The 27,625-nt window shown below is 42.2% G+C and overlaps 1 protein-coding gene across 1 annotated transcript in view; it reads right to left on the bottom strand.

Annotated features, from left to right (window-relative positions):
* Positions 1-10,579: 10,579 nt before the first annotated feature.
* KIF26B (kinesin family member 26B) overlaps positions 10,580-27,625 on the bottom strand; it is a gene marked incomplete at its 5' end in the record, with an annotated part of 298,247 nt that continues 281,201 nt past the window's right edge. Inside the window, 3 exons of the mRNA XM_026846220.1 lie at positions 10,580-13,567; positions 15,102-15,252; positions 16,615-16,817. Coding sequence (XP_026702021.1) covers positions 13,419-13,567; positions 15,102-15,252; positions 16,615-16,817 — 503 coding nt within the window. The remainder of the gene's footprint in view (positions 13,568-15,101; positions 15,253-16,614; positions 16,818-27,625) is intronic.

Here is a 27,625-nt window from a genome sequence, read left to right as displayed (position 1 = left end):
CAGTGTAATGAGCATATACAAAGACATTATTTTTCACCTTTATCAAATGTTTTCTGTGGGAACTGTTCAGTAATTTGTGAAAAATAGACAAAACCATGATTTTATATTTTCTGCAAAGACCAGAGGAATGCTATCCCAAGTCTGGGATGAGGCAATCTGCCAGCCACCAGGCAAGGATGATGCCTTGCTTTTATGGCTGGCAGATGGGAAGATGGATAAAAATCCTTCATATGGGCATTGTCCAAGTTCATTTCATCAGAGCCCCAAAGCTCCTTCTGCAATCCATGTAATGTGACTGTGATACATCCAGGCCACAAAGCTGTTCATTTTACCATTCAAATCTAAAGTCTTGGCAAAACATGTCCTTCCAAGGTGGTGAAGAAGTTCATAAGAAGACCAACGTCTTTTCTGCTGTGTAACAGCCCTTCAAAATCTGCTGCTAAGTCACAAGAAAGGGTGGTTATTGGATGATGGGAATGAGGAGCTGGTGCTACTTGTGAGGTGGAAAAAGGCCTCTTTGCAGACAAGCCCCTGGTTGGTGGTTGCAGAGCTGAAGAAATGACATGGGTTTAGAGCTCTGCAGACCTACAGACTTACTCAAAGCTAGCTGATGACCCAGACAGGCTTTAACCTGGGCCTCGTTCGTTACTCTTGACTGAGCCCTGTCAGACAGTCACTTAGCCAGTCAGGCATCTCAATTCAGACCAGAAGCAAATGAAGAACCAAGGTGAAGGCAAGGATTTTGTTCCTGCCTGATGTGATGCCTTCAGCAAATGCCTTTACTTTATGTGTGGGGAATGCATCAGTGTGCCAAAGCCAACTCTCGAGCATATTGCATTTTTCACAGTACATGACAAAGTTGCTTTGGGGCACTTTTTGAGGACCTCTATGCTGTAGTGAGCGTTTTGTGACCTGCAGGGAGCTTCCTGCTTTCCTGCACCACAGGAAAACTGGTGCCTTCCTCACTGTCCACTTCATGTCCTGCTCTGCCGGTGATGCAGCCTCTCACCAGCGACCATCGCTCTTGAAGCTGGTGAGGTTTTACCCTTGTAAAAAGTTGTCAAGTGTCCAGCTTCCATTGAGGGGGGGGAGGAGGGAGGGAGTAGAGAGTAAAAACCTCTACAACCCCACCCCCCCAATATAATAATTTCTGAAGTGGCATAAAAATGCTTAGCTTGCTGCTCCACTCAGTGAGTGTCAGAGAACAGCAGTTAAGCAGGACAAGTCCTCAACTACTGCATTGACTTTGGATCATGGCAGGTTTTTTTGTGCCTGTGTCCCCCCAGTACAAGCTGAGCCAGGCCAGCTCTGGTGCCATCTGCCTTCCCGGAAAGCTCTGCAATGGGGGTTGCAGTCAGCTGGGCTCAGCTGTCACTAACACTTTGTGGAGCAGGGCTTTGCAGCCTGAGGACACCCCCACAGAGTGGGGGGGTGCGGATTGCAAGACACCTGAGGAAAGTGAATTGTGTTGTCATTAGGCTTGAAGTCCCTCTACCATCTGCAACTCCCATGAAAAAGCTTATCCAGTCTGCCAGATGAAAATGGTGGAACCCCTGAATTGCCTCAGGCCAGCAGATGGTCCCACGCAGAGAAGCCCAGGTTTGCCACCAGTGCCTCTTGTGCCAGCCTTCACCCAGCCCAGCCATACACCTCAGGTTCCATATGAACTTTCTCGCAGCAAAATCTCACTGCATGAAGCAGCTGATGATTGGGCCAGCTCCTGGCCAGCCAGCATGGCTTTGAAGCCAAGAAAAGCTTCTAGGATGTGGTCAGGTGTATGATTTCTCAGAGAAACAGGTTTACAGCTTTCCCATCTGAAACACCAATTATTTTGGGTTTAATTACAAGTTACCTTGCTGTGTGCTTTAAAAAAAAAAAAAAAAAAAAAAAAAAAAAAAAAAAAAAAAGTTCTATTCTGTCTTGCATGGGAAGAATTTCTAGGGTCATAGAGGGAATTTAAAGCTCAAAGGTTTACAGTCTCAGTAAGATAAGGCAGTATAACAGCCTCCACGCTTTATGGTGCTAGCTTATGAAAAGGTCAAAATGACTTAGCGTGAGGGCTGATTTTACTCAAAGTTCCTGTTTGAGGAAGGCAAGAAACATCCCATCTTCATAGCTAGTTTATTAGACTATAGGGGTTTGGGTTGTTGTTTTTCTTTCCCCTAGCCCCAGTGGGTTTTCTGCTTCCAGTGTGACTACAAAATGAATCCGAAAACAAGACGGTGTCTCCATCACAGGTCTCTGGCCAGGTGGTGCCACTGTGTGTCCTGTGCCTTTGTAGGGGCGAGTGAGGCACCAGCATGTTCAGCTTCTCTGCAGCTCACCTGGTATAGATCTGTTCTCAAATTGCTGACAAGTCTATGAATGTCCACCCACCTCCATGAACCTGGACTGGTTCTGCCATCCCCTTTGTCTTCCTTCAGCCCTACCTCTCTGTGGCATAGTCCCCACTCCATTAAAACTGACCTCAGTTACAGACTGGAGAACAAGGCTGGAATAACCCCATTGCACCGGGACATGTCACGGGCAACATCACTGTCCTAGTGTCTGTGTGATACACAGTGGTGAAAGTGGCCAGCATGAAAGTGTAAGAAACAAAGGATAGCTTTGCAATGACCTCCTAGGGAGGCTCACATGCCTTGACTTTGATGTCTACACTAACCTGCCACAGAGAGCTGGGGAACTTGCCTTTTGGGACAGTGTGTGTTGCAAACATCTGGAAAAATTTGGAAAGCAAACTATTAACAGGACATAAAAGCAAGCCAGGAATTGTTCAGAGGGGCAATAAATAAGTATTTCATAGAATGAGTCACGAGTGCTGAGGTGATGTTACTGGGTGGAGAAATCAGTCCCAGAACAATTTTTTCACTGTGGAAATATTTCAGTGCCCCAATATTCTTACACTAACTGCGTTCCCATCAAAGACTTCAGGTGCAATCTCTCTTGCTAGGCTAGGGGTTTATTTAGCATGCAGACAGTGTTTGCTCCTTTGACTGACCCACTCTGCAGACCACTTCAGGTCACTGCAATCCTAATTGTCAAGCAGACTAGACTGGGGCTCCCATTGTTTCAGCCTTACCAGAAGAAAGAATAGCCTCTGAGGGACGTAAGGTCTGCAATGCCAAGGCTTAGAAACTGTCCAGAACCTTTTCTGTGGATTTCACAGCATCTTCATGGCTTTATATATAACCTTCAAAAATGTTCTTTGAGCCTCTGGAAACTCAGGGCAGGCATGAGTCCCAGCTATGCCAGCCCCCAGGGGCAGCACAAGTCACCAGCCGCAGGGCGAGGAGCCAAACTGTTATCTTCCTCATTATTTGTGTAATTGCCATGCCTTCCATTGTCCTTGGAAATTAAGAGAAAATTATGTTTACAGTGTCTTGCTTGGCTCCTGTGGTGTCCCTTGCTGGATTCTGAGGTTTTCATCAAATATGGTTTAGGAGCAGGCAGCTTGCTCTTTAATAAAACCAGGGTTATGTATCTTCCCACAACTGCCATGCCACTCTTCAAAGAGAGAGGCCAGCTAAAGGCACAGAGATGGTAGCAAGCTGGGTCACTATGCACGGATGAGCACTGACAGAAAAGGTGGGTAAAAGCACTGCTTCTCCTTTAGCACCACTGGGCCCTCTTGTTTCAAGCAAGATCCACGGGGCAGTTTGCAAGGGCTCATGCTGAGCAGCACAGAGCATCCAACAGCACCAGTGTGGAGGAGTCTGCAGAGCACAGCCCAGTGGGCAGGGTAGCTTGTGTGGTCCCCTCCTCAGCTTTATTGTAAGTACATGAGCAATTCATCTTTTGACAAACTAAATATAGGAAAATTTCAGGTTTTCTTCCATCTCCCTGGTTTATCATAATTTAGAGAATGAAGCTGAGCAGGGATGACACAAGGACAAGGACAGCCCCTGCTCCTTTTGAAGCGATTGACAAAGGTCCTCCATTGCTGGAAGTGTGAGACTTCCTCTCCACAGCAAGCCCCAAGCCCCACTCACTGCACCCATGCATCTGGCTGTACTTGGGTGAGTGTACTTGGTGAAGGAGATAGAAATGGAAATATGGATGTGCATCAAGCACACACAGCTACATATGTTTTCCTGCCAGTTCGTTGGCAACCTGACGCAAAGCATGGGACACAAACCTGTGCAATAAGCACCCATGGAAGAGACACACACATAAACTTGTATGAAAATGAATGCAGATCTTCTCCCTAGACAAGCATCTATTGGGAATGGACCATTTTTTCCCATCTTCAAAAAGCACTTGCTTTTTGAAAAAGGTCAGCACTTGCCAGGGTTGTTCTTGAAGGGAGAGTGGACAGGACCTCAAGCCACCTAGCTGTTTTTGGAGGTTAAGAAAGTGGTCTTAGAGCAATGTAGAGCATTTGTGTGGTCACAGCCAATATGGCGTTGCTCAATGGTTAAATAGCAGATGTCAGCCTCCAAATCTGCCAGATTGGCAGCTTTCAAGAATACTAACAGATATCCTGAAATGTAAAATCCACTCACAGATGGCTTTTTTCTACAGGACCTAAACATTAATTTTGTGTTCATCTGAGAGACTGGTAGCTGAATTTTCTTGTTCCTGCCTCAGCAGCTTCCGGGCAACTAGTTCTGCCAGCCAAAATGAAGATGAGGTCCAGGGAGCCCCAGTGTTTTGCAGGCAGATGTGGGAGAGGAACCAGCTTTAGCAACTACTTTCCCTTCTCTTGGTTTTCCAGTAGTTGGGGAGCTTGTTCAGGATCCTGTAAGGAGATGGGACCTGTCAGGTTTCCACAATATACCTTCCCTTGATTTTTAGTCTGGCAACTTACAGGTTTTGAAGACAAGTTAAGACTTGGTCATGGCTAGGGCATTAGAGGTGCCAGCAATTTGAAGCAGGCTTCATAAGGACACCAGCTTTTTGCCAGGTGTGAGCCCCTGCTCTTGCTCTGAGCCCAAAATCTTTCCTGGGAGTCTTGCCCCAAACTGGAGGTGTGTAGACTGAGGTCTGTAATGCTTCAGAACTGACAAAGAGTGAATTGATTTTGTTTTCAGCTCATATAGAGCTCCTCACCATCAGTTCTGCCTTAGACAAAGTCTAGGACTTGTACTAACCCATTTTTCTCTGTTTTTGTCACTGTAAGGCACTTCAGGCTCTTTAATACTGATGTGGCTGCATGATAACAGCAATGAAGATAAATTACTTGAAAAATAGGCAATAAGCCTTTTAGCTCTTTAGAGCAAATCAGAGCTATTCTGAACAGCCCACAGACGAAATAAATGGCCGTTTATCTTCATTTACAGCTACTGTGGAGAGGCAGCAGCATGCAAATTCACTGGCCCAGGGGCAACAGCTAAGGTAGGGCTTGCTGCTGGATGAGGAGAAATGAGGAGAAACTCCCTCCTCCCCTCCGCCACACCATCTCATTATGTGCCAGCCTTTGCCTCTATAGCCACCTTGATTGATATTTTTCACTTGGAAGAGCTGGGCATCGTAGATGACTGCATCCCCTGCCACCGTGCTTGCGAGCTCTGCGACCGAGCTGGTATGATAACAAGGAATAAGACAGGGCTGTTTTTAAAGCACACCAAACTCAACCAAATATTTAGACACCTAGCACACTAACATGTCCCTCCTAATGTGGGGCATATGAGGGAATAATCTGACAGCATATGACATGTCTTAAAGGAGATTTTAAATTGTTTATTTTTTTCCCTTCCCCAATGGGAAAGGCACAGTATCCTTACTGAGGTTTACTTACCCAAGTGTCAAGGGGCATTTGAAATTTGCCCAGAAAGCTGAGTCACATTTTGCCCTGCAAGCGAGGTGCTCTTTTAATTATCAACAGGGAACACCAAAAATGTGAGCAAAAGGCAAGCAGCTATTGCACACACCTCAGCAGAAGCTCAGGGATCAGCTGAACCTGCCACCACTGCTTCTCGGGGAGAGAAGCACTTTTTGACTAATAGATACATACCCTTCTTATTACCCTTACATTGTGTCATATACCTGCATGGTGGCCAAGGGAAATCTGACGCTATTGTTACATAGAACAAAAAATTATACCTATAAACACATTTTTATCATTTGTTTGGTCTCAGATTTTTCCCTTGCTCACAGATGCACATGAAGCAATCCCTGCTAATACGGGGAGACATGTACGCATATCCAGCTTATGTAAAAGCCTGACAAGTTCAGGCCCCATTATTGTGCTTTGTTTCTGGACAGCAGCAGGGGAGAAGTTAATGGTTCTTGTTTCTAATATTTCTGTCATTGCTCTCAAACCCTTCAATTCCTTATTGTTTTCTTGCAAATTTCCTTCTCAGCAATACTTGCTTGGTAGAACCCCTTCAGCTGTTTTATTTTCAGGTTTGATCTTGCTCACTCTCACTATTATAATAGCACATCCTCTTGTGCGTCAAAAGCACCTTCTTCTCTGCCATTTCATAAATGCTCTCATCCAAAGTGAAATAGTCAGGAGGAGGAGGCAGATATATTGGTAAGATAAAAGTAAACATTTAATGCCACTATAGTTTGATTTTTTTTTCCAGACATCATATTTTTGACAATGTTTCACACCTCAGATACCACAAAAGGGATATTTTTTAGCCAGCAAACAATAAACTTTACAATTTTAATGGCAAAAGGCTCGATGCATTTGTTGACCAACTTGGAAATGGCTGTGACTTTCCACATTTTGAACTTGTCCTCATGCTGTTCTTTCTTTTTCTTTTTTTTTTTTCCCCCATAAAATTTCATTGATAAAATATATATATCTAGTACTGATACATCCTCTTTTGGAATTACCACTGGTGGCACCACCATAAGTTCTATATCCATCAGTTTGTGTCTCCTCCTTAGCCCTATTTTATACCACTGTTATAATGAGAAAGAACATAGCCACGGACAGAGTGAAATGGATTTAGCAAACATACACTTCAATGCATAGCACTTAGATAAGCATTTCCAACCATGATGTGTAAATAAATTATAAAATACAAGCAACTCTATAAAACAAGAACATCCTGAGTTTACAAATAAATTATATCCTTCATACATAGAATATGATGTGGATGTTAGTAACCAGCAGTTTCAGCTATGGGAGGGAAAGAAGTAAAACTTAGAAAAGTTAGTATCTATGCATACATAAAACATATATGTATGTGTGTTATATGTAAATACACACATACATATACAACATAGAGGGCGAATACATCCATATCTAGAGTATATAGAGAATATGTAATATAGCTGAAACTGCCTTAAGCACCAATTTATTACCATTATTATAAAGTTTGCTCAATACTTAAGTAGGACCACTCAAAGTAAGATGGGTTGTGTTGTATTTCCCATCCAGGAAGATTTTGAAAGTGGTTTGAAATAGATGAATGCTACTATTTCACTTTCAGCACCTCCATTCTTTGCAGAATTATCATGCCCTTTGTGAGCCTCAAAATGTTGCATAAGTGAGCACAAGTCTATTGTCTGTGAAGCTGGTGGCAAAATCTGTATTGACTTCAATGGGGTTAGGATAAGGGTACTACATTTTCAAGGGAAACTGATTTTTCTTTTTTGTTTTTTGAAAGCTTGCTTGAGAAGGAGAAAGAAGAAAAGATAAAGACAATAATAAAATAGTTTATTATTTCCAAGAGTGGGTATGGAAGCTCAGATAACCCTGGGATGAGAGCACAATAAATGCAGGAGATAGAGATTATTAACTTTGCACTGACAAATCATTCACAGTTTTGTTTGCCATAGTTATTTGGACACCTGTTTCAAATCTTGCGATAGCTGGCAACAGACAGCCTTGTGTCTCCAAAAACTGCTGGGTGTTGCCAATGCAAAAGCCTATATGGAGTAACAAAACAACCATGAGGACATCAGGGTTAAGCAAGGTATGTCACCCATCAGTGGATTTGAGAAATTGCACCTCTTTCTGTATGGTCATCATCCACTCCTATCTGTATTCAGTGATACGAATGCTTTGATCTCTGCAGTGAGATGCTGCATCCCTGAGGCTGAGCAACCACCCCTCCCATATGAACTGGCATCAAAGGGTCACTCAACCTCTGGTTTATGAGAATTGTATTTGCTTCTGCAATGCAGAAGCTTCAAGTTAGAGTTTTAAAGCAATTAGGACTAGACAGAAAGCTTTATCTTATAGACAGCTGAGAGCCCAGGATTTCAATTGATGTAACTATGCTGCATGCCTCATGCATATGCAGAAATTGTTGTATTTAACAGCTGTGATTGCAAAATATCTTGCCTTAAATTCATGACACCCTGAAACACAGAGTAGTTCATTTGGATTACTTTTACAGGCTTTAACATTTCAATGACAGCCTCTACATGAGAACTGCAGCAACTTGGCTTTGTAGACTGAAGAACATGGGGAAGAAAGGACCTTTAAAAGAAGCATTCAAAAGCATTTCAAGCGTTAATTTTCCCTATAGTGTGGCATAAGTCAGCTTCATCCTGGTGAGTGCAAGGAGAAAGGTTTTATAGGTACTCCTTGGAGTAGGAAGAGGGAATGATTGTTGTTGCCATCTGTGAACAGTCATGCCACCTCCCCACAATAATGTGTGAAGGGACTGTCTCTCTTGGGCTGTGTACATACACATTTATCTGTATGAATGTATGCTTATTTTTTATGATTATTTTTAGCTCAGAAAAAAAAAGATGCAACAAAATCACAAACATCTGTAAAAGGCAACGTTTGTAAAAGAGTCTACATCCTTAAATTGTCATAAAATTTGAATTCCATGCCACAGGTAATAGTTGCTATTTTAAGACAAACCATATTATTGAAATAAATTAATAAAAGAAAAAAAAATCACTTCAAGATGGACTGAGTCTATCCTATGAGCAAGCTTGGGCCTTGATGTGCATAGTCCCAGCATCACTCCCAGGTTTTTGCCTCTATAATTGCTATGTTCAGACATGAAAGAAAAAAATACCAGTGTATATATTTCATCCTTTTCTGTACATTATCTGCAGCTCTTCCTTAGCTTGCTTCATGTCAGAGGATCATGCCATTGCTCTTTACTGGATACTCTTTTATGTAGCTACAAGTTTCAGAATGGCAGCAGGAATCTTCCAAGACTGGATTGAAGCCAGCATATGTTCAGTGATAGCTCTGTGCATGGCCCTCATGCAAAATGAGGGGGTATCAAATAGGTAAGAAGAGCATATTCTTCGATTATATAACTAGGAGCACAGTAAATACCCAAAGAAATGTCAGGTGGATTAATTTTCATTTTCCTCAAAGTGGGTTTATTCTGCCACAACCCTCCTGACAATGCAATTGTGCCTCAGTTATACCACCACAGGTGAGATGAGAACAGGCCCAGCAAAGACCTAAGAAAAGGAAAACTGAATATCAGCCTGCTTCCTTGCCTTTTTGTGAAAAAAAATACTTCTTATTGCTTAAATCTGAATGAATTGACAAGGAATCATTTTGAGGCAAATACAAGGCATGTGTGGCAAGAGAAAATATGTGGTTTGTTATGACAAACGCACCAGGAATTCGGGCTCTCTCACACCCTCTAGGATACCAAGTGAGCCAGCACCTGGAGTCAGTGGGTGTGCAACCCATGGCTTTCTGCCTCCTGCGAGGGCTCACACAGACTAGCGGGATGTCTGAATCAGGATCACAGCCAAACTCTCCAGTCTATGTCTTGAATCTAGTCTTGATCAAGTCTAATTCACTTGAATCTGTGGCCATAACGCAAGTTCTGTCCCTTACGAGCAGTTCTCAGAAGAAGCCCCAAACTGCCCCCAGCTGCCCAGGCCTGAGCACAGCGGTGGGGACTTGGAGCTGTGCTGGTGTTCTGCAGCCATTACACAACCCCAACGAAGAACTGTGATCTCCTGTTACACATGCAAACAAAGAATTAACCTTCAAACCTAATTACATTAACATTGCTGTTTCCTACTAAAGCTGTCCCAGGGAAATAAGATTGATTTCTGAACATGCAAGACGATTAAGCATTACAATCACATTGTTCTTGTTTATTTTGAGCAATTTGATGCCTTTTTAAAAGTCATCATAAAATCAGCATTACGCTGGCAATTGCTTAAAGAATGGGACTTCCTGGATGACTTACAGAAATATATGGGTCTTCTGTAAAATGTTGGCTACTGTAGACTAAGATCAATTTCATAATAAGGTTCTGATGCTTTTAATTACCTGTTTTGCAGATATTTGAAGTATAATGATATAAATTCTGAAGTAAAAAGCTATTTTCAGCAAGAGAATATTTCATAGATGTCAAATCTTCACAAATTTCCATTCCATTTTGTCCATTAAGCCACCAAAATTTCTATAAATATAGTGGCAAATTCTGAAATGCACTAACAGAAAGTCAAAAAAGAGAAGATAAGTGCAGATTTTAGGATATGAATACTAGTATATGATGGCAGTGTTAATGGCCACTCTAATTAAGTCCTCAGAAATAAAATATTTGTAAGGACTGTGATTCTGCTCAGTTAGCACACAATTTTCAGTATGCCAGATTAATCCTTGGCATAGTCTGTTTGATTTCAGGAATCAATTTTAGTCCATCGTGATAAACAGAGCAAACATACGCTCTTACTGTTTAAAAGAAAGGCTAGATGGAAGTGCTTTTTGCTATGCTTCCTAATCTACAGAGGTACAAATCTAGAGACAATGAATAATTGAGTTAATGATGCTGAGGAATATTACACATAATAGATATTTTACAGTAGCTCTGAAATGTGTCCACTTGATTTATAGAAACATCATCACTTCTGTCTAAGTCCCAGACTGAGAGGGCATCTCTTGTTAATAATGCATTCTGTGCATGCACCATTTGCTAGGATTTCACTTTCTTTCTGTCAAGTGTGTGTTTACTTTTACTGTACCACTTGCCATTTACCATCTCACTGCAGGTCCCCAGGGCGCCGAACATGCCCATTTTGGGCTGCTTGTTTTCAGCAGAGGAAGGACAGTGAGTCCCAATTTCCCAAGCACCACCTTCCAGCAAACACATTTTCAGAAATGCTTAAGCTTAAAGAAGGCAACATTTACTTTCATGTGCACAACTTGGGTGTGTGTGTGTGCGGGGGGGTTCTTTCTTGAATGTTGGGGCATGGCCTGAGACACAGGCTGAGTGGTGTCACAGGTGAGAGCGGTGCAGGCCTACCTGGGGACGCAGGCAAGTGAGAGATGGGAGCTCTCCAGTGTGTATGAGACCTGGAAGCATGTAGCTGGGGCTCTGCAGGACTAAGCCCATATAAAGAGATGCATTCCATACCCCAAGGGTGCTAGGTCTTCATCCAGCACAAAACTGCAGGGGCAATTCCCATGGCTCTGCGGAGCCGCACTGAGTTCATGGAGCTCTGCGGAGAAGAGATGGCCTCAACAGAAACAACACATAACAAGTGCTATGAAATCATTACAAAGAGAATCAAAACTAGATAAATCACATTGTTTGGAATTTTTTTTTCAGAGTTTTTTTTGCCGAGAGAGAGAAGGGGAGTGGGATCAGACCTATGTCTTTAATACTTACTTGGAATATGAGTTTCATTATAGGAAAATGCTCTAGATCAGACTAGAAAGTGACTTTTATATAGGACCTTTTTTACCTCCAAATAATCCTACAGAATGTAAGAAGGATCTGCTACAAAATCCAGTGACAAGGCTAATAGAATGAGATTTGCTATTACAAATTGTAGATTATTAAAAAGAAAGATATATAAATGTCATTTCTATCATTTTGGTTTTTAAAAAAGATTTTATTTCAGCTATCCACTAGAAAAGCTATCAGTATTTTTGTAGGGTTATTTTTCCATTGGGACTTGCTGCTTGGGATATTGTAAGATGGCGTTAATATTATGGTGCAGGTAAAAGAATTTAAAAAATTTAAAAGAATTTAAAAAATTTAAGTACAGCAGTAAATTGATTCATGTTGAGTATATGTTAAATGATGCTCTTATTTTCTCATAGGCAATGGAGGGCAGCACAAGTGTATGTGAGAGAGGAATTTTTGTGAATGGACTTAGTTCAATATAGAAGATGAAGAAACCTAATTCAACAAAATAATTCTTCATGCTCTTATGTAATTAAAATGCAGATTTTGTACATTTCTTTAAGAAACACAAAGGATGTTCCTTTGAATGTGCATTGAGGCACGGACCCTTGTCCTTTTGATGTCAATCTGAATTTGGCCATGGCTTTAGAACTGGAGGGTTGATAAGGAAAATGCCATAGCCAACATGCCTAAAATGCTATATCCACTCATTCACAACTCCCAGTTATTTCCAGACGCACTGAGCTGAGCAGAGCCTGCACTTCTCAGGTACATCTGTGACTATGGACAGACTGGGCCAGAGACCAAAAGCTGCCAAAACATGTTGTGGAGTGGTATATGTCAAAAAGAGGAGAAGCTAAATTTTATCAGTTATAGTCTCAAGAAAGAAAGACAGAATAAATCACTCACTTTTTGACTGATAAGCATGGGAGCACTCAGCCTAAAGAGTAATTTTCCAGCAAGTTATTAGCACCAGAAAAAGGGGTTAGCATAAAAGTGCCTCCTCATCCATAACTCCATAACATCCATACAAAGCTAGAAATACATTAAAAAGAAAACAAATTATGGGGGTTGGATCAAATGGAAAAGATATTTACTTCATGGTAATGTCACCTCTCCTCTCTCATACACTGCAGAAACTACAGGCTGGGAAAATTAGTGTATCCTCCAGTATATAAGATAGTACAGAAGAACATATAAGCAAACCTTACTCACTGCTAGAAATATTTTTTGTGTCATCTGGCAAAATTGAATTTCTCTTTGAGTGGCCTTACTCTGGTAACAAGAAAAGACAGTTAACATTTATTCATATGTTGTACTGATTAGGAAATATCTCTACAAACACAAGTTACTTAGAAACAGCAAGTCTGAAATAGGAGAAAACACCAAGAGAAAAACAAGCTGTAAATACATTTCAAAAGTGTGTTTTTTTCCTTTTTCTTTTCTTGACTAGCACCATCTGTACACAATAAAGTATGAACATAAATGTTTGGATAATAAAGATTTGCAAGGCACTTAAACAGTTTTTCTGGATAGGTTTTCTTTTAATGAACCTCTCAATGGAAGTCCTACAACCACCTTTCCTCCTCCCTCAGCTAATGCAGGGAAAGAAGTGTCTTCTGCCAGCAGTTCTTATTTACAGACATGTCCTTAAAGGTTCCTCAAAGTGCTCTTTTAGGCTAAGAGAATCAACAACCTTATATCTCCATTTTTCATGCTTGTCCTGTTTTTTTTAATACTACTCTTCTGTATAGTATAGCAAATCTCTCATACACACAGTTGAGACTTGACTCCAACCTTCATCCTCATTCTGTTGTCTTTGGGATGCTATTCAGAAGGGAAAAGGAGGATGGCAGAGATGCACACTGAAATTCTCTTGAGGTTCATACTTTATCGGCGTCTAGAGGTGATGTCAAAACAGGTGATCATCATGAGATGGGCCTTGCAGAAGTTGACACGGTTTTCCAAACGCTCAGTCACACATTCCAGGGCCTCCAGGTATTCCAGAGAATCCAGCTCAAATACCTGCTCCAGATCAACTACGGGAAAGAAAATACACAGCTAGGAAAAGCAGACAAAACCCAGTGCTGGTTGGTATGAGAGACAGCTAATTCAAGTCTTCAAATCCATCAGTCCTGTATACATTATCTCTAGCTTGCCACTGTCAGAAAAGTTGCCTTTTCTGTTTAATGGCTATTAAAATAGCACAGAGGCTTGCTGGTAGTGAAAACTACTGTTAAGATTGCACTGGATGCTTTCTTAAGCAATACTCTCTGACATCCTCTTCAGAAATGCAGATGCCTTTTGTTGCACTCTAACACCCTTATGTTGAATGGTAACCATGTATTGACTCTCTCACGCATTCTGCTGACCAGAAAGAGATTTAAATAGGTGCTCAGCCCTGGGAGGACAAGTCCTTTGCTGAATTCAGAAGTCAGAGTTAGAAACCAACCTCCAATCTCCTTGCTTCTCACATCTCTCCCTATTACATGTGATTCTCACTATGATTCTCACTAGACCGCTCAAGAGTGGCAAGGGAAGGCAATCACCAATCACTCCAACATAGGTGCCTGTATGCTGCCAGAGACCTGCTGGCAGTGGCTTCCATGGAAGCCAAGTGTGAGACACGTTGTCTGAGCCAGCACTTCCCATCTTATCTGGCCCCTGAGGTCTGTGCCATCCTTGAGGCCTTCTGCATTTATCACACTGGAATTGGAAGCAAAGGCATCAACCAGTAAGCAGACAGCAATGTATGGCACATTCTCCCCTCCCTTTAAATCTGTCCTTTTCACCTCTCTTCCTTAATAGCGTTCCAGAAACACACACGGTGGTTGTTTGCAGGATGTACCAATCTAGTGTTAACTTATGGCAGCTGTGAAAGGAAGAGTTAGGATGGCCAACATCCTTTTACCATCTGCAATTATCCTAAATAAATGGATTTTTTTTTCTAGAAATCTTTGATATGAACTTGTCTGCTTGCTCATATTACTGCAATACTCTTTATTTTTTTTGCTTTGAGGTGTTGACATCCTTCTTCATTTGAATGTGAATGCCCTTTAAGCTTCTGAACTTTACACATCTATAGTTATAAAAAATGGGCCAAATTCATTTTTCATGTAAGCCCACTGGTGCCAAGGGAAGGGTTTGCTCCACAGTGTTATTTTGTGGTAGAACAGATTTATAGTATTGCTCATATGTCTGAGTGATCTGAGACCAAAAAAATAAAAATAAAAAAAAAAATCTCATTTTCAGGAGCTGTGGACTGAAACGCGTGAACGTTAATCTACCAATGGCAATATTCACCACTACAATGCTGTATCATTTCAACATTCAGCTCTCAGGCAAAAAGGATTGTTCAGTTCTACTGTCAACATTTAATAAGAATTATAGGGACTAGTTCTAGAAATACAGCCAATCTAAAACTTGCCCTTAGGCCATATGTTGGTTCATTTTAGTTTACAAACACAGTAGCTCACATCTCACTCTTAGCAAATACTTCCGCTCCCCTGTGTCCCCACCATTAAATAAACTGAAGGACATGTATGAGTCTAGGCAATAAAATGATGTCCTTACATTCACTGAGCCATTTATTAGGATCCAGCATCAGGTACTGTTTGGTCACCTCCAGTTCTCTCATTAACCACTCGTACTTGGCCTTGACCTCAGCAATTCTCTGCTGGCGATGCTCCAGGATTTTCAGCTTGGCGTTGAAACATATCACCTCCTGCCAACCAGGAAAAAGGAGCAGGGAAGGAATAGGTGGAGAAGAGAAGAAATACCCAGATCCACTCAGTTAAATGATCTTACAATCAATAATACTGACAATGAGCCATTTACTGTAAAGTGTATGAATCACTACATGAAATCATCCATCATCTGTTTTATTTTTATTGCTTTTGTTTGGTTTTGATGTTTTCCATCAGTGAGCTTTGGAGACTTTGCAATGATAGTTAATAATAAACCATAATAATTAATAACAGGCAGCATCTTGAAATCGGATTAACTGTAGCAAAACATTTCTGGTTTTTGTCACCACAAGTTTGGCTAAGAAAATCTAAGCTCTTGGGAGAAGGAAATCCACTGCTTGCTATATTAAAATCCTAAATACATCACTGTGCTTGGTGCAAAAGACATGCAGTAGTCATATTATAAAATAAGAGAATTGGTGGCAATACCAAATTTAAAACATCCTTAAACAAAGGGAATATATTATGAAAAGCTCTAGCAATTCACAATCATTAATAAAGAAGATATATTTTCTGTAAAGATGTAGGGAATGGTAACAGCACAGGGTGCAGTGCTGTCTGGAGACACCCAGCCTGGCCTGGCATGACTTATGCAGGGTGGCAGCCATCAGGACACGCAGTAAGTGCCCCCACGGTGAGGGCTGTGCTACCCTTGCTAGCATGGGAGCATTCCCAATACCAGAACTCTCCTCCTCCAAGCCTGTGTGAAGGTCTCAACACTACTCTGTAGGTAAATCTGCTGTGTGCGTGAAGTGCAGTGGAAATACCACCCCAACAAGTGATGTTTTTCTCCATACAAAATTGTATCAGAGAACAACATCACAAATGGCCTAACCAAGTGACAGGAGCTAGGAAGAAAAAGTGCCTTAAAATAATAATGGCCTATATCCATAGTTACTCTAAAACTGGTGCTATTCCACTAACTGCAGATAGTCATACATCAAGAAATGACCTTTACAATTCTCTGATCTTTTTGTAAATTTAGAGGCCTGAGGTTGAGCAGGAACAACTTTGTTAGAGAGAAGACATTAGCTATCTTGAAAACAATACCACCAAAGCAGTTGAGGTACCACTGCTGCCTTGAAAGACAGGTGTGACAAGTTGCTGGGGCACAGGAACCACCGAAACTATAAGCAAGGGGCAAAAATGAAAGGTACCAATGTCTGTTAGCTGCTACAGAAGGCATAAGTTGAGACATAACTACTCTCAAATAAAGTAAGAGGTTTTGCTGCCTGTTGAATTAACCATATATGATCCTACACATTTCTGACTGCATAATCTGAATTCTCCCTCTTACACACTTCAGGAGGCGGGAGACAAATTACATGGATTGCACTCACCTTGCTTTCCCCACCTCGTCGCCGCTGGAGCCTCTCCACGTCATCTATCTCATAGACTTTGATTTCAAAGGGTTCCCCCAGCCCCCGCTGCCCACTTCGCAGGGGCCCATCCACCCAGCGGACCCCGGGGCTGTTGGCAGGCTTCCTTGCTGGGGAAGCAGAGTCAAGTGACAAAGCTGGAATAAGCCTCCGTCTCTGTGAACCTGCAAGTGCAAAAAGTGTCATTTCATGTTAGCACGGTTATTGTCTCTCCTTTCTGTTCCATCTGCAGAGATGTCTGCAAACTATACATATTCAGCCTTCTTATACACAGAAGAAAATGGAGCAAAAATCCAGGGAGGCCATGGAAGTTGGGGTGAGCTGTAGCTGTGATGTGCTATACCCACTCACCACAAGTTAGATCCTCACATGTTCTTTGGTGCCTGACTCCAGGATTTGATCCTCAGAGGGCTTGTGTACCCAAAAGCTTCCAGAGCTTGTGCCTGCTTTCCTTTGCTCAAGTCTCGGTGTGTACAGGTATGTCAGTGAAGGACCAGAGCAGCAGGTTAGAACTGGTCTAGCTTTGCTTTCCTATCTCTTTACTGGTACTGGCTCTTACAGCCTAAGGACAAGCATCAGCTAGCCTCTACATAGACCATCTCCAGGGAAGGTGTTCTTTGGGTTTTTTTAATGACAGCACAAAAAGCACTTTGATACCCAAGTTCTTTTACGGTGCTGGAGCTGAGTGCCAGTACACCACCACCTAGTCCTCTGCGTAACACCACTGCAGGCTGGATGCTAGAGCAGTAAAAACACTAGAGAGGACAAAAAGCCTGCAACAAGTACACCCAAGCTTGGTGGTTGCCATCACAGTTGCATTAGCCTTGTGTCTGTTCGGTAGAATATTCTTCTAAAACATTTCCCACTTATGGACTTGCTGCAGCACTGATGATGGGCAAGAAAGCCTCAAGAATGATGGGCTGGCAGAAGGGTTAGTCACTGTGTCTGCTTCAATACCAGCGCTCATGCACACCCACCCTGCTTTATAACACCAGCACAGTGGATGGGAGCGCTGAAAAAGCTGAAAATGTAACATGGTTGATAAAGCCTATGCTGTATGAAAACCATCTGCCATGTGAGTCAAGGACTAAGGTAAGGCAAGGGAGAAAAGTACGTCACTGGCCTGATGGCAGCCGTAAGGAAGTTGAGCATCTGGTTTACTGGGAGAAAGAACAGACACACACACAAAAAAAGAAAAACAACTAGTTACATTTCCTCGCTTTCTTTAGTACAATCAGAGCAATGGCTGTCTTCTTTAAAAACAAAAAAAAAGTTTTGTAGCTGACAACTCCTGCAGGGTTTCCCCTAGGAGACAGCAGGGATAGAAGGAAAGGGAGAAACAAAAAACAAAAGCCGGAGCCAGCAAGTTTGAATTAAACTGTTAACTGACTCTTTTGGCTGCAAGAACAAAACTGATGCCAGCAGGGAAGGGATGCAGAATGATCATGCAGATCTTATTTAAAAAACAAGATAAAATCATTTAGAGGAATCTCCGGCACTACATTTATTGAAACTTGAATGTAAATAGCTTCAACATGTCTGCCAACTTGGTTCTTCAATGAAAGCCAAAAAAAAACCCCAAACCCAAAAATATCTGTCGATTGCCTAGTTTTTGGATTTGCAAGTAACAAAGCATTGTCTAGTTTCATTCATGGGAGCCTGTTTCTTTGCTGACTTTGCAAACTATTACATCTTATCCCATTGATTTCTGAGTGCAGCAGTCTGTGCTAGAAACCAGCAGTTAGTAACCAGTAATTAACCTGTAAATGCTAACTCTAAAATGGATGAGAATAGTCTATCTTCCTGTCTATCTGGAAAGCCTCGTCTACAGAGCTTTTATCTGAATGCATCTGAGATCACTCTCTGCCAGAAAACTAGAGCACAGCCAAGGGGGATAGACAGGGAGCAGCTCTACGAGGCCCCTGTATACCAAACAGCCTGAGATCTGGACTGCCCATCCTGTGACACCCATCACAGTTGTGTTTACTCCTCAAATGGTAGCCCAGCAAAAAAGCCCATGCCAGAACAAATGAAGCCTTACAAGCACCAGCAAGTAGAAGTTATTTTAGAGCTGCGGTACCAGTCACTGGAAGTCAATGTCAGCATTCACGTACCTTGAATTCATTTCAGCTAATCTCTAGATTAAACTGCCCGATCAAGAGAAGAATCAGATGTTGATAAAAGGAAAAGCAAGACCTGATCCATTACCATAGCTAAAAAGTGACGACAACAACAAGAGACACAGTTTGGGAAGACCCCAAAGAACTGCAGTGCTAAGGGTGACTCTTGTAAGCAATGCTAGAGAAAGGCAACCAAATGGTGAGAGCAGCTGCATACTTGAAGGGAGTGGACTATTAGATGTTGTTACATGCAGGGACAGATCCTGCAATGGGCTCAGCCCCTCGTGGGAAATGAGCCCTCCACTTGCTTAGATGTGAAGGGCACTGAGTACATCCCTAGTGTCACTCAAGACCAAAAGGGTTTAGGCATTCAATATTTTTGAAATACTTTTTAGGCTTTTGACCATGGTGTCTCACAGGAGCAGTCTTTCAGATTCTGTCTGAGTGTAAAAGCAATCTCTTTCCTATCTTTGCTGCTCATCAGCTTTCAGAGCCAACATTTGTAAGCATCAGATCTGACCTCCTCTGTAATGCAGCCAAGTGCTGCTAATTCTTTTTACTTTGTGCTCCACATTGATGATCACATCTCCTTTCATGCCATGCCTTATGGACTAGCTCTAGCATTTCAAGGAAGCAGCTGGGCAGACTGGAAATTCCTCTGTCCAGCTCTCCCATGCATGGCTGAACTATGACTAAGTAGTACCTTTTTCTGGGATGTTTGATCTTCTTCCTTTTTTCTTCCCCCTTTCTTTTTTCCCCACTGTGGCAGTGTGGACACTTTTAAACCATCCCTGCTGGAAGAACTGCCTCTCTGACCAGAGCCAAAGCCCGGGTCTGAGATACTCTGGGAATGAAGGGGGATGGCTCTGATTCACCTTGCCACAAGAACAGCATTTGTAGCAAAGCAAAACAGATGTCACAGGGGCATGAATAGCAGGGATGATGATAAATGTTTTTACATTTAGTTCACGTTCATATCCATTTGGCTCAATGAGAAACAGAAACCTGTGGTCTAGAAGGAGGGCTCCAACCTGATGCTCTGGCTAATAGTGCTTATCCCTCAGAGAAGAGGCAGCAGAGACTACAGTAGTAGCAGAAGACATGCTAACATGAGCTCATTAAGTTTTTCTAGCCAGAGAAGTGCCTGGACTCCTCTGTGGGCTATCACAACAAAGCCAGGCTGCCAGCTCTCAGAGTGCTGTGGCCATGGAGCAGGGCAAAGCAGCCTGAGGCCTGCTGACTCGCTGCTGCCGCCCACCCAAGGGCTCCTTCGGGATGCAGAAGCTGCCCGCGCAGGTGTCCCTGCTCCATCACAGGGCATATGTCCACATGTGAGGCAGAGAAGAAAGAGAAAGAGGGATGTCTTATTATCTGAGCCTTGACTGCTGACTCAGGATGATTTATGTGAGGTTTAGAGGGCTTTGGGGAGAAATTAAATGAAAGATCTGCATCTCTGCAGTGAGGAAAAACCGAATCCTTTTTATTCTAAACATGCACTGATTAATAGGCTGCTTATTAGCCCAGATAAATAAAATAATGGCATCTTCTGACAGGAGACTCCTGCCACTGACCTCTCTATTTAGCCTCTGTTTTTTCTGATTTCACTTTAATTGGGATCAGTAAGGAGATACAGCTAAAGCAGAGCTTCAGGGTGAGTGTCACAAAGGCTGACAGCTTGCTCATCCGTGTCAATACGCAGACACAACAATTAAATTGTTAAAATGAATACAGTTTTCCATTTACATAGAAAATACCCATTTGAAGTCTCAAATTTATTGGGATCACTTGATGGGGTTAGGATCTCATAAATTCTGACTGTATAATAAATAAAATGTGTTGTAGGAATCACAGCACATCTCTACTCCCCTGCATGAAGGCAGTGATGAACCAGGAGCTCAGCAGGAGCAGCTCTTGGCAAGTCCCTCCCATCTCTGACCCACCGGCTGAGACCTGCCCAGCACCTCAGCAAACCGGCTGACCCTCTCACCACAGAAATGGGATTAATTCTTCAATTAATAAAAGAAATTTATACCAAAAACTGATCTGAAAAAAACTCTGTAAACTGAACCCAGGACAGAATAATTACACTTTCATTTGTGACCATGCAACACGTAAAGCAATATGCCATTTGCTCAGTTTCTTGAAGGATATGTTTTTCACTTCGTTTGAATTTATCCACATCCAGAATAATGCCTCTCAAGCCCACCTGGAGTATGAACAATCAGACTATGACATAGCCCTGAAAGTGCACAGAATACAAGATTTGCTTTTGCAACAGATCTGTTGCTCTACCTTGAGCTACAGGTTAACGTTTGGCTAGGTTAAAATTAAGATAAAGGGAGTAACACAGCAGCACAGAGTGAAAGCAGATCTGACGGAACAGTGGCACTGAAGCTACAACATACTTCAGCAAGGATAAGCCCAGAGGAACACAGATCAAGACAGCTAGGTACCTAAGGGTAACTTTAAGGATAAGAAGACTCACTGATCTCGGCAAAATTGCCCAACTGCATAAGGATGTGTGCTCATAAAAGTATGTGTTGACCAGGGCAGAAACTCTAAGAGGTCTGGTTTTGCTTAAGTACTACACATTTTGGAGTGTTCCCCTTAGATTGCTTTCCAAGCACACATTCCAGACTGAGCATCTTTTCTGTGAAAAAGGTAAAGGCAAAAAGTATAAATGCAAAATCTTCATGAAAAGAAACCTGATGCATATCTCTTCAAAGCAGGATACATCTGAATGGGATGCAAAACAACTGCAGTCCCTAGAAACCTGGTCTAGTGGAAGGTGTCTCTGCCCATGGGGGGGTTGGAACTAAATGATCTTTAAGGTACCTTCCAATCCTAACCATTCCATACGTCTATGAAATGTCAAGGTGTTTCAAACAGAAAATTAAACTGTAACTGGATATATCATAATTTCAGAAGTTTATAGTGTGTGCTCAAAGGCAGGATGTGGAGTGAAAGCTATTTCCCACTGCACTTAACGTGGAGAGGTAAAATTACCTTTCTGCACAGAACCTTTTGTTCAGCATTTTGGTTTTTTTTTTCTCACTAGACAGTCCATCCAAACTCAAGGTGATTACAAAACACCATCCTGGCTAAGTAAAGCAGTGCCCCTAATCTCCCACCATTCCTTCTGTGCTTTCATTTCCAAGAAATATCGTGCTTCCAGTAGCAATAGAATCAACCTCAAATGTAGCATCCAACTGTTTGCTTACTAGCAAAGTCCTATTCTCCCTGCTGCTCCTCACTGTCTGACAACAGGGCTCCTGCTTTATTTGAGTTGCAAATGCACTGCTGATTTCTTCTCTCACTCCCATTTCCTAATGGGATCTGCCCTCATGGGCAATTGTCCGTGACAGAACCAACTCCTCCCCATTCCTTTGACCTCCTTTCTCCTAGTTTATTTTATAGTGCAAAGCATTTCCCCAGTGCAAAGCATGTAACTATTCAGTCCTTGGATTTTCATACATTTTTCACAGTTTCCCTCCCGATTAATGAAGACATTGCCAATGCTTTCAAGTGGAAGGCCCCTCTGATGGTGTGAAGACTTCACCAGAAGTATTTAGGGTGCCCGCCTTCATGTCAGTACTATAAACACCGAAGAATTCAGGCATTTATTGCCAGAAAATCTAAACAGCATTCACTCATCCTAGCATCTCGGATTACATAGGAAGGACCATGTTGCACCTGAACACCTGGAATAGGAAACACTGACAGGATCCATCATTCAGAAGAATGTCCACCTCACTGTGAAATAATTCAGGCCACATTCTGTGTTGATTTATGTGCAATTCTGCTGTTGTGAATCAATAAGAAGCACAAGGACACTTGAAGCTAGAAATCCCTGCTTTCTGTACATAGGAATAAAGCAACCCTTGTTTATAATCTTCCATCCATACCTATGTTAGATATGTTGCTTCTGTACTGGTATAAAGAACATGCTGAGGTAGAGCCTACTCCTATTTTTTTTTTTCTACCTGCCCAGCTCAATTCTTAACTTTTCTTCCTGAATTAACGTCTTGTTTTAAAAGGAGCTTTTCAGGGCAGTTTAGAGCTGGTGAATGAGCACTGCTGAAACCAGATCAGAAAGCACCCCTCTTTGGGTTGCTGTGGTAAGTAATCTGGGAGACACTCCAGGGAAGATGCCCATCACGGGGAGGGTTTGTGGGGATGGGGTGGGGTGGGGGGTGGGGGTGACTTTTCAGCACCCACAATTCCTATCAGAAAACAACCAGTCTCTTCTAAATATTTATCTCTCTTCGGACTGGATTTTGATTTCACGGGTACTTGTCAGCATTGTGCCATTATTTAAGGAGCTGGTTAAATACTACAGTATCACTACAGTATCACACTAAATAGCTGCCCCGTTGCTTGGGCAGCAAAGGCAGAGGCTAGAGGGGAAAGGGGATCTGCAGCCAGAACATTAGCTCGCAACAGGACAGTGGTGGAGGCATTCCAGTGAGCTAATTCTGTGGCAGTGTCAGGAGCAGGTTTTATTTACACTCAGCCTAATGGTGTGCGACTCAGTCATGCATGTTACATGGAGCCTTCACGGTGCACAATAGCCTGCTGCCATTTCCTCTATTAAATCATTCCTATGTTCATGTGGCTGAAAGCTCAGTGCTGGCATGCAGTAGTCAAGCGTGTAAAAAATGATTACTCTGATCCCTTTCAACACAGATTTGCTGCATGAAATGGCCTGGCTTTGACCTGGGAAAATCAATGCTGTTGTTTTAATGAACAAAAAAAATTGGAGCTGAAGCCTGCACTTCTCCTCCCTCTGCTCCCCCCCCAGGGCTGTCCAGCCAGCAGTCACATGCACGAAATGGTCACCTGCATGCAAACAGCTTTTTCCTGTATAATTCTAAACATCCTTTGTTATAGTAAATGTATAATGCAGGATATCAATTAGCTACCAACACTTGTAAGCAAGTTAAAGTAGAAATGCTGGAGATGCCCTACGGCTTTGTGATACAAAGGGCAATTTTCAGCTCCCCACACTGTGCCTTAGGCAATCTAAACATGAACCAAATTCCTTTTCACTTGGATTCAACAAGAAAAGCTTAGACTCTTTTTGTTGGTGTTTTGTTTCACCATTATCATTTTGGCCACGTTTCAAAACGTGATGCTTTGCAATATTGGTTGGAGATGGACTTTTGTAATTTACAGCCTGCAGATTCAGCCTCTGGCTTTTTCTGCTGCTTTTGTAGGCAGGGCTAAGTGCTTCCAGAGACTGAATGTGTTCGAATATAGAGTTTTCAGAGCTTTCCAAGAACCTCTAAATCTCCATCTTTAAAACCATCCCACCAGTGAAAGCCAGAGCACACAAGTAAGAGTAAAACGGACTCTAATTGTAGATAATTATTGTCATGTTTTAGCAGTCTGTCTTTTTATTAAAGTGTTTAAAATCATGTAGTAATTTGTTCTGCTTTGGTAGCAAAACTTAGTACTGAGAAAGAGCCGCAAGGAGTCATGAAACTTTACTGCAAAAGTCATAAAATGCTGCTGCAGGAATCTTTAATTATCTGTAGTCTGACAGGTTCCCTGTGCAAAGAAGATTAAAGCATGTGCACAAACACACACATACACATACACGTGTGCCAATCCTATCCTGGACTGACGAGAGCAGAATCCTGCAAATGCTGATATACACAACTCCAACTCAGGGAACAGGTTTAAACTTCAGGAAATCAACATTTGGAAACCTTAGTTTTCCCCCAGTCTTGTTTCTACTTGGCCTTACTTTCAATAGCATCCTGTAGATTTTTGTGTTCTGATTCACTGTTACTCAACATTCTGAAAGGCTGAACTGGCCCAGACTGACCCACCTTGAAAGCATTTTACTGGTTAAGACTTTCTCTCCTATGCCTCACCTATTCAACTGCCTCCTTTCCCACATCATCCTCTTATGCCCGAGTCCTGGGTCTTTGCCCCTCTGAGTGGGTCTGTGCATACCAGCCAACAGGCAGCGGTCCCCACCAGTGCCTTACAACTGCTGCACACTTGCTGCTCCCCCATGCCTGCCTGGGCCACAGAGCACTGCCTTGAGCGTTTCGCCCTGCTGGCACTGGCGCCAGCACCAGTAAAGCTCCTGGCTCAGACTCAGCTCCAAAAAACCTCAACTAGAGAAATCAGAGACACACTCCTTGGCAGAGGTCTGTCCCACCTCAGCAGAGCCCTGCAAGCAGTGACAGACTGCAACCCTTAGGTCTAACTTAATGTCACATGGGATGGGGACTCTCTTAAGGCACCCAACCCTATTCCCAAAGGGAAGAGGAAAGAAAACAGCCTCAGGAAGACCTCTGTGGTCTCCATGAAAAGCCTCATCTATGATGAATTGTCTCAGAGCCCCTCCTGATCTGTTGTCCCCAGGGAAGATGTGAAACACTGTGGGGACAGGAATGATAAATAACACTGGTAGGAAAGGGTGGTAAAAGGCAGAAACAAGGCATTCATGCACATTACATGACATGCAAAGAGGACCTGGCTTTACTCTGTAAACCTCTTAGAGCCTGGGCTCACTCTTGCTTTGCTGTTAGCTCACAGTGGGCGGGACGTGGAGATAACACCAAAGCTGCATCTCTGAAATCATCCAGTCATGTTTTGCATTGAGAATTACTTTAAAGTAATGACCACGTACATCCAAACTAAACTAGGGAAAAGATGCTAAAAACCAAAGGAGAAGAGCAAAAAGCAGGTAGGTAACACTTCTGATATAAGGACCCTACTGTTATTTTTTTCACACCACCATTATCTAGCTTTATGAGCCGGTGACCAGAGAACACAGAAATTACACAACTTGCCCAGGGCAATACAGCAAACCAGCAGCACACCAGAGAATACAACATAGATCCTGGAAGTCCTAATCTGCCACCCCGCCTGCGTCCCTCTCATACCTGCTGTGTTCCCAGGATACAGATATGGCTTTGGTAAAACAAAATTCAGCCAGAATGCATTTCCTGATCACATACAGGTGTATGTACTATAAAAGCACCCTTATCATTGCCTTTCCATGGAGCAGCACTGGACATAGCACTTGACATTTTGGAGGTTTTAAAAAATTATATATAATTGGTGCTAGTGATGACTGTACAAACTGTGCCCTAACACTTCAGTGCCCTGCTCAAGACAGCACTGCCTACCCATGAGAGAGGAGACTAGAGTCTGAGCCAAAAATACGGCTGAGATGTCAACTGCTTCTTACAGGGGAAAAGCTAATGGAATGTGTGAAGAAATCTGGGAAAACACAGTTGCACAGATGCTTGTGGGCAGAGAAGGAGGAAGGGCCTGATGCAAAAAGATAAATAACAAATTAAACCCTCCTCTCCTCTGCTCAGCAAGGGCAGGGGAGGATGTGCAGCCAAGTCACTTGAGGTTGAGGTTAGGAGTCAAGGGTGCCTGTAATTTAACCCTGGATCTGGCTCTGACATAGTTGCAGGCATCGGGCAAGTCAATGAAGTTCTCTGCCTTCATTTCTCCATCTGTAAAATGGAGTCTGGAATAATGCTTACATCACAGGGTGGATTAAAGAGTGGCTGTACAAAGCTTTGAAATGCACAGCTATAGATCAGGGCTAAATAGCTCTGTTTCTGCCATAAGCAGTCACTTTGGGGCAATATATGCTGACATGATGTTATAGGACCAATATTAAATGCTAGAAAGATGGGAATGTTTATTAAATGGATAGGTTAGCTTCAGGGGAAAGGCTTATGTGCTTCATGATGTAAACACATGATTTTTCAATAGGCAGCAGAATGCAAGAGGCTTTTCTTCTTTTTTTTTTTTTTTAATTTTGTACACACAATACTGGTCTGTCTGTGAACTGTACAGGTACCCAGGCAGAGCCCAAAATGTAACCTGAGGGTAGCATTGAAGGATATGAACTAGCTTTATCTTTCAAAAGCTGTCAGTGTAGGTCTGATACTTCATGTATGACATCCAGGGCAGAAGCACCTACACGTACATATAATGCACTTAAGAGCATTGAAAGACAAGATCTTAATCTCAAGAAAAAAATGGTGTCTCTCCAATGTGTCAGAACTTCAAAAGTAATTGTGAGATCTGACAGGGCTGCTGGTGATTCTCTTAAAGACTCTTTATAGCTCCTTTTACAGGGGCCTTGGGCTGATTCATGTTGATTGTGTCTGGCAGCTAGCATTTCTGTTAATAATAATCATAAATAAAGTGGACAAGGTTGCCTGACCTGAAATGAGCATATCTATAGTGCCATATCCATTACAGCACAGTGGATCTGTGACCGCAAATCAGGAAAGGTCCAATGCTCTTGACACTATGTATTAAAATAATATCTGTCTTTTAAGAGCTCAGAACCTTTGTCTGCTATTTTTTTCATTAGAAAGTGTTCCTTAAGAGAGAACATTCACATTAGAACAGACCTATAGAAAGGAGATATTACAGAGGATGAAAGATTGCAAATCTTTACTTTTTGTTTGTTTGTTTATTATGTAATAAAAATATATTTGTGAACAGCTCTATTCTCCCTTATATCTCAGCTCCTCCTTCATGTTCTCTTGCACTGAAGTCATAATCCTGGTTTTATGCCATCATAAATCTGATGACATGTGAAAAATTATGCTATTATCAAACACATCAAAACAGAATTATGATTTCACTCCTGCAGGACCAAATGCAAACAGGAGCTGGGTTATAAGAAAGTGAAGCCTTATTAATTTCTGGCCAGTGGCTTGCTGCTAGAGATATGAAAGGTAGTAAAGATTTATTTTTTTTTTTAATTTGCATAAAACTCCTGGTTGTATTTATACACAAATACAAGTAATTCAAAACAATACAGGAATTACTTGCTGATACAATGAATCACTCTCAAA

The sequence above is a fragment of the Athene cunicularia genome (assembly GCF_003259725.1).
Source record: "Athene cunicularia isolate RWA chromosome 3 unlocalized genomic scaffold, athCun1 chr3_part1, whole genome shotgun sequence".
Classification (NCBI taxonomy): Eukaryota; Metazoa; Chordata; class Aves; order Strigiformes; family Strigidae; genus Athene; species Athene cunicularia.
Note: the sequence above shows the minus strand (reverse complement) of the source record. Positions and strands in the feature narration are given on the sequence as shown.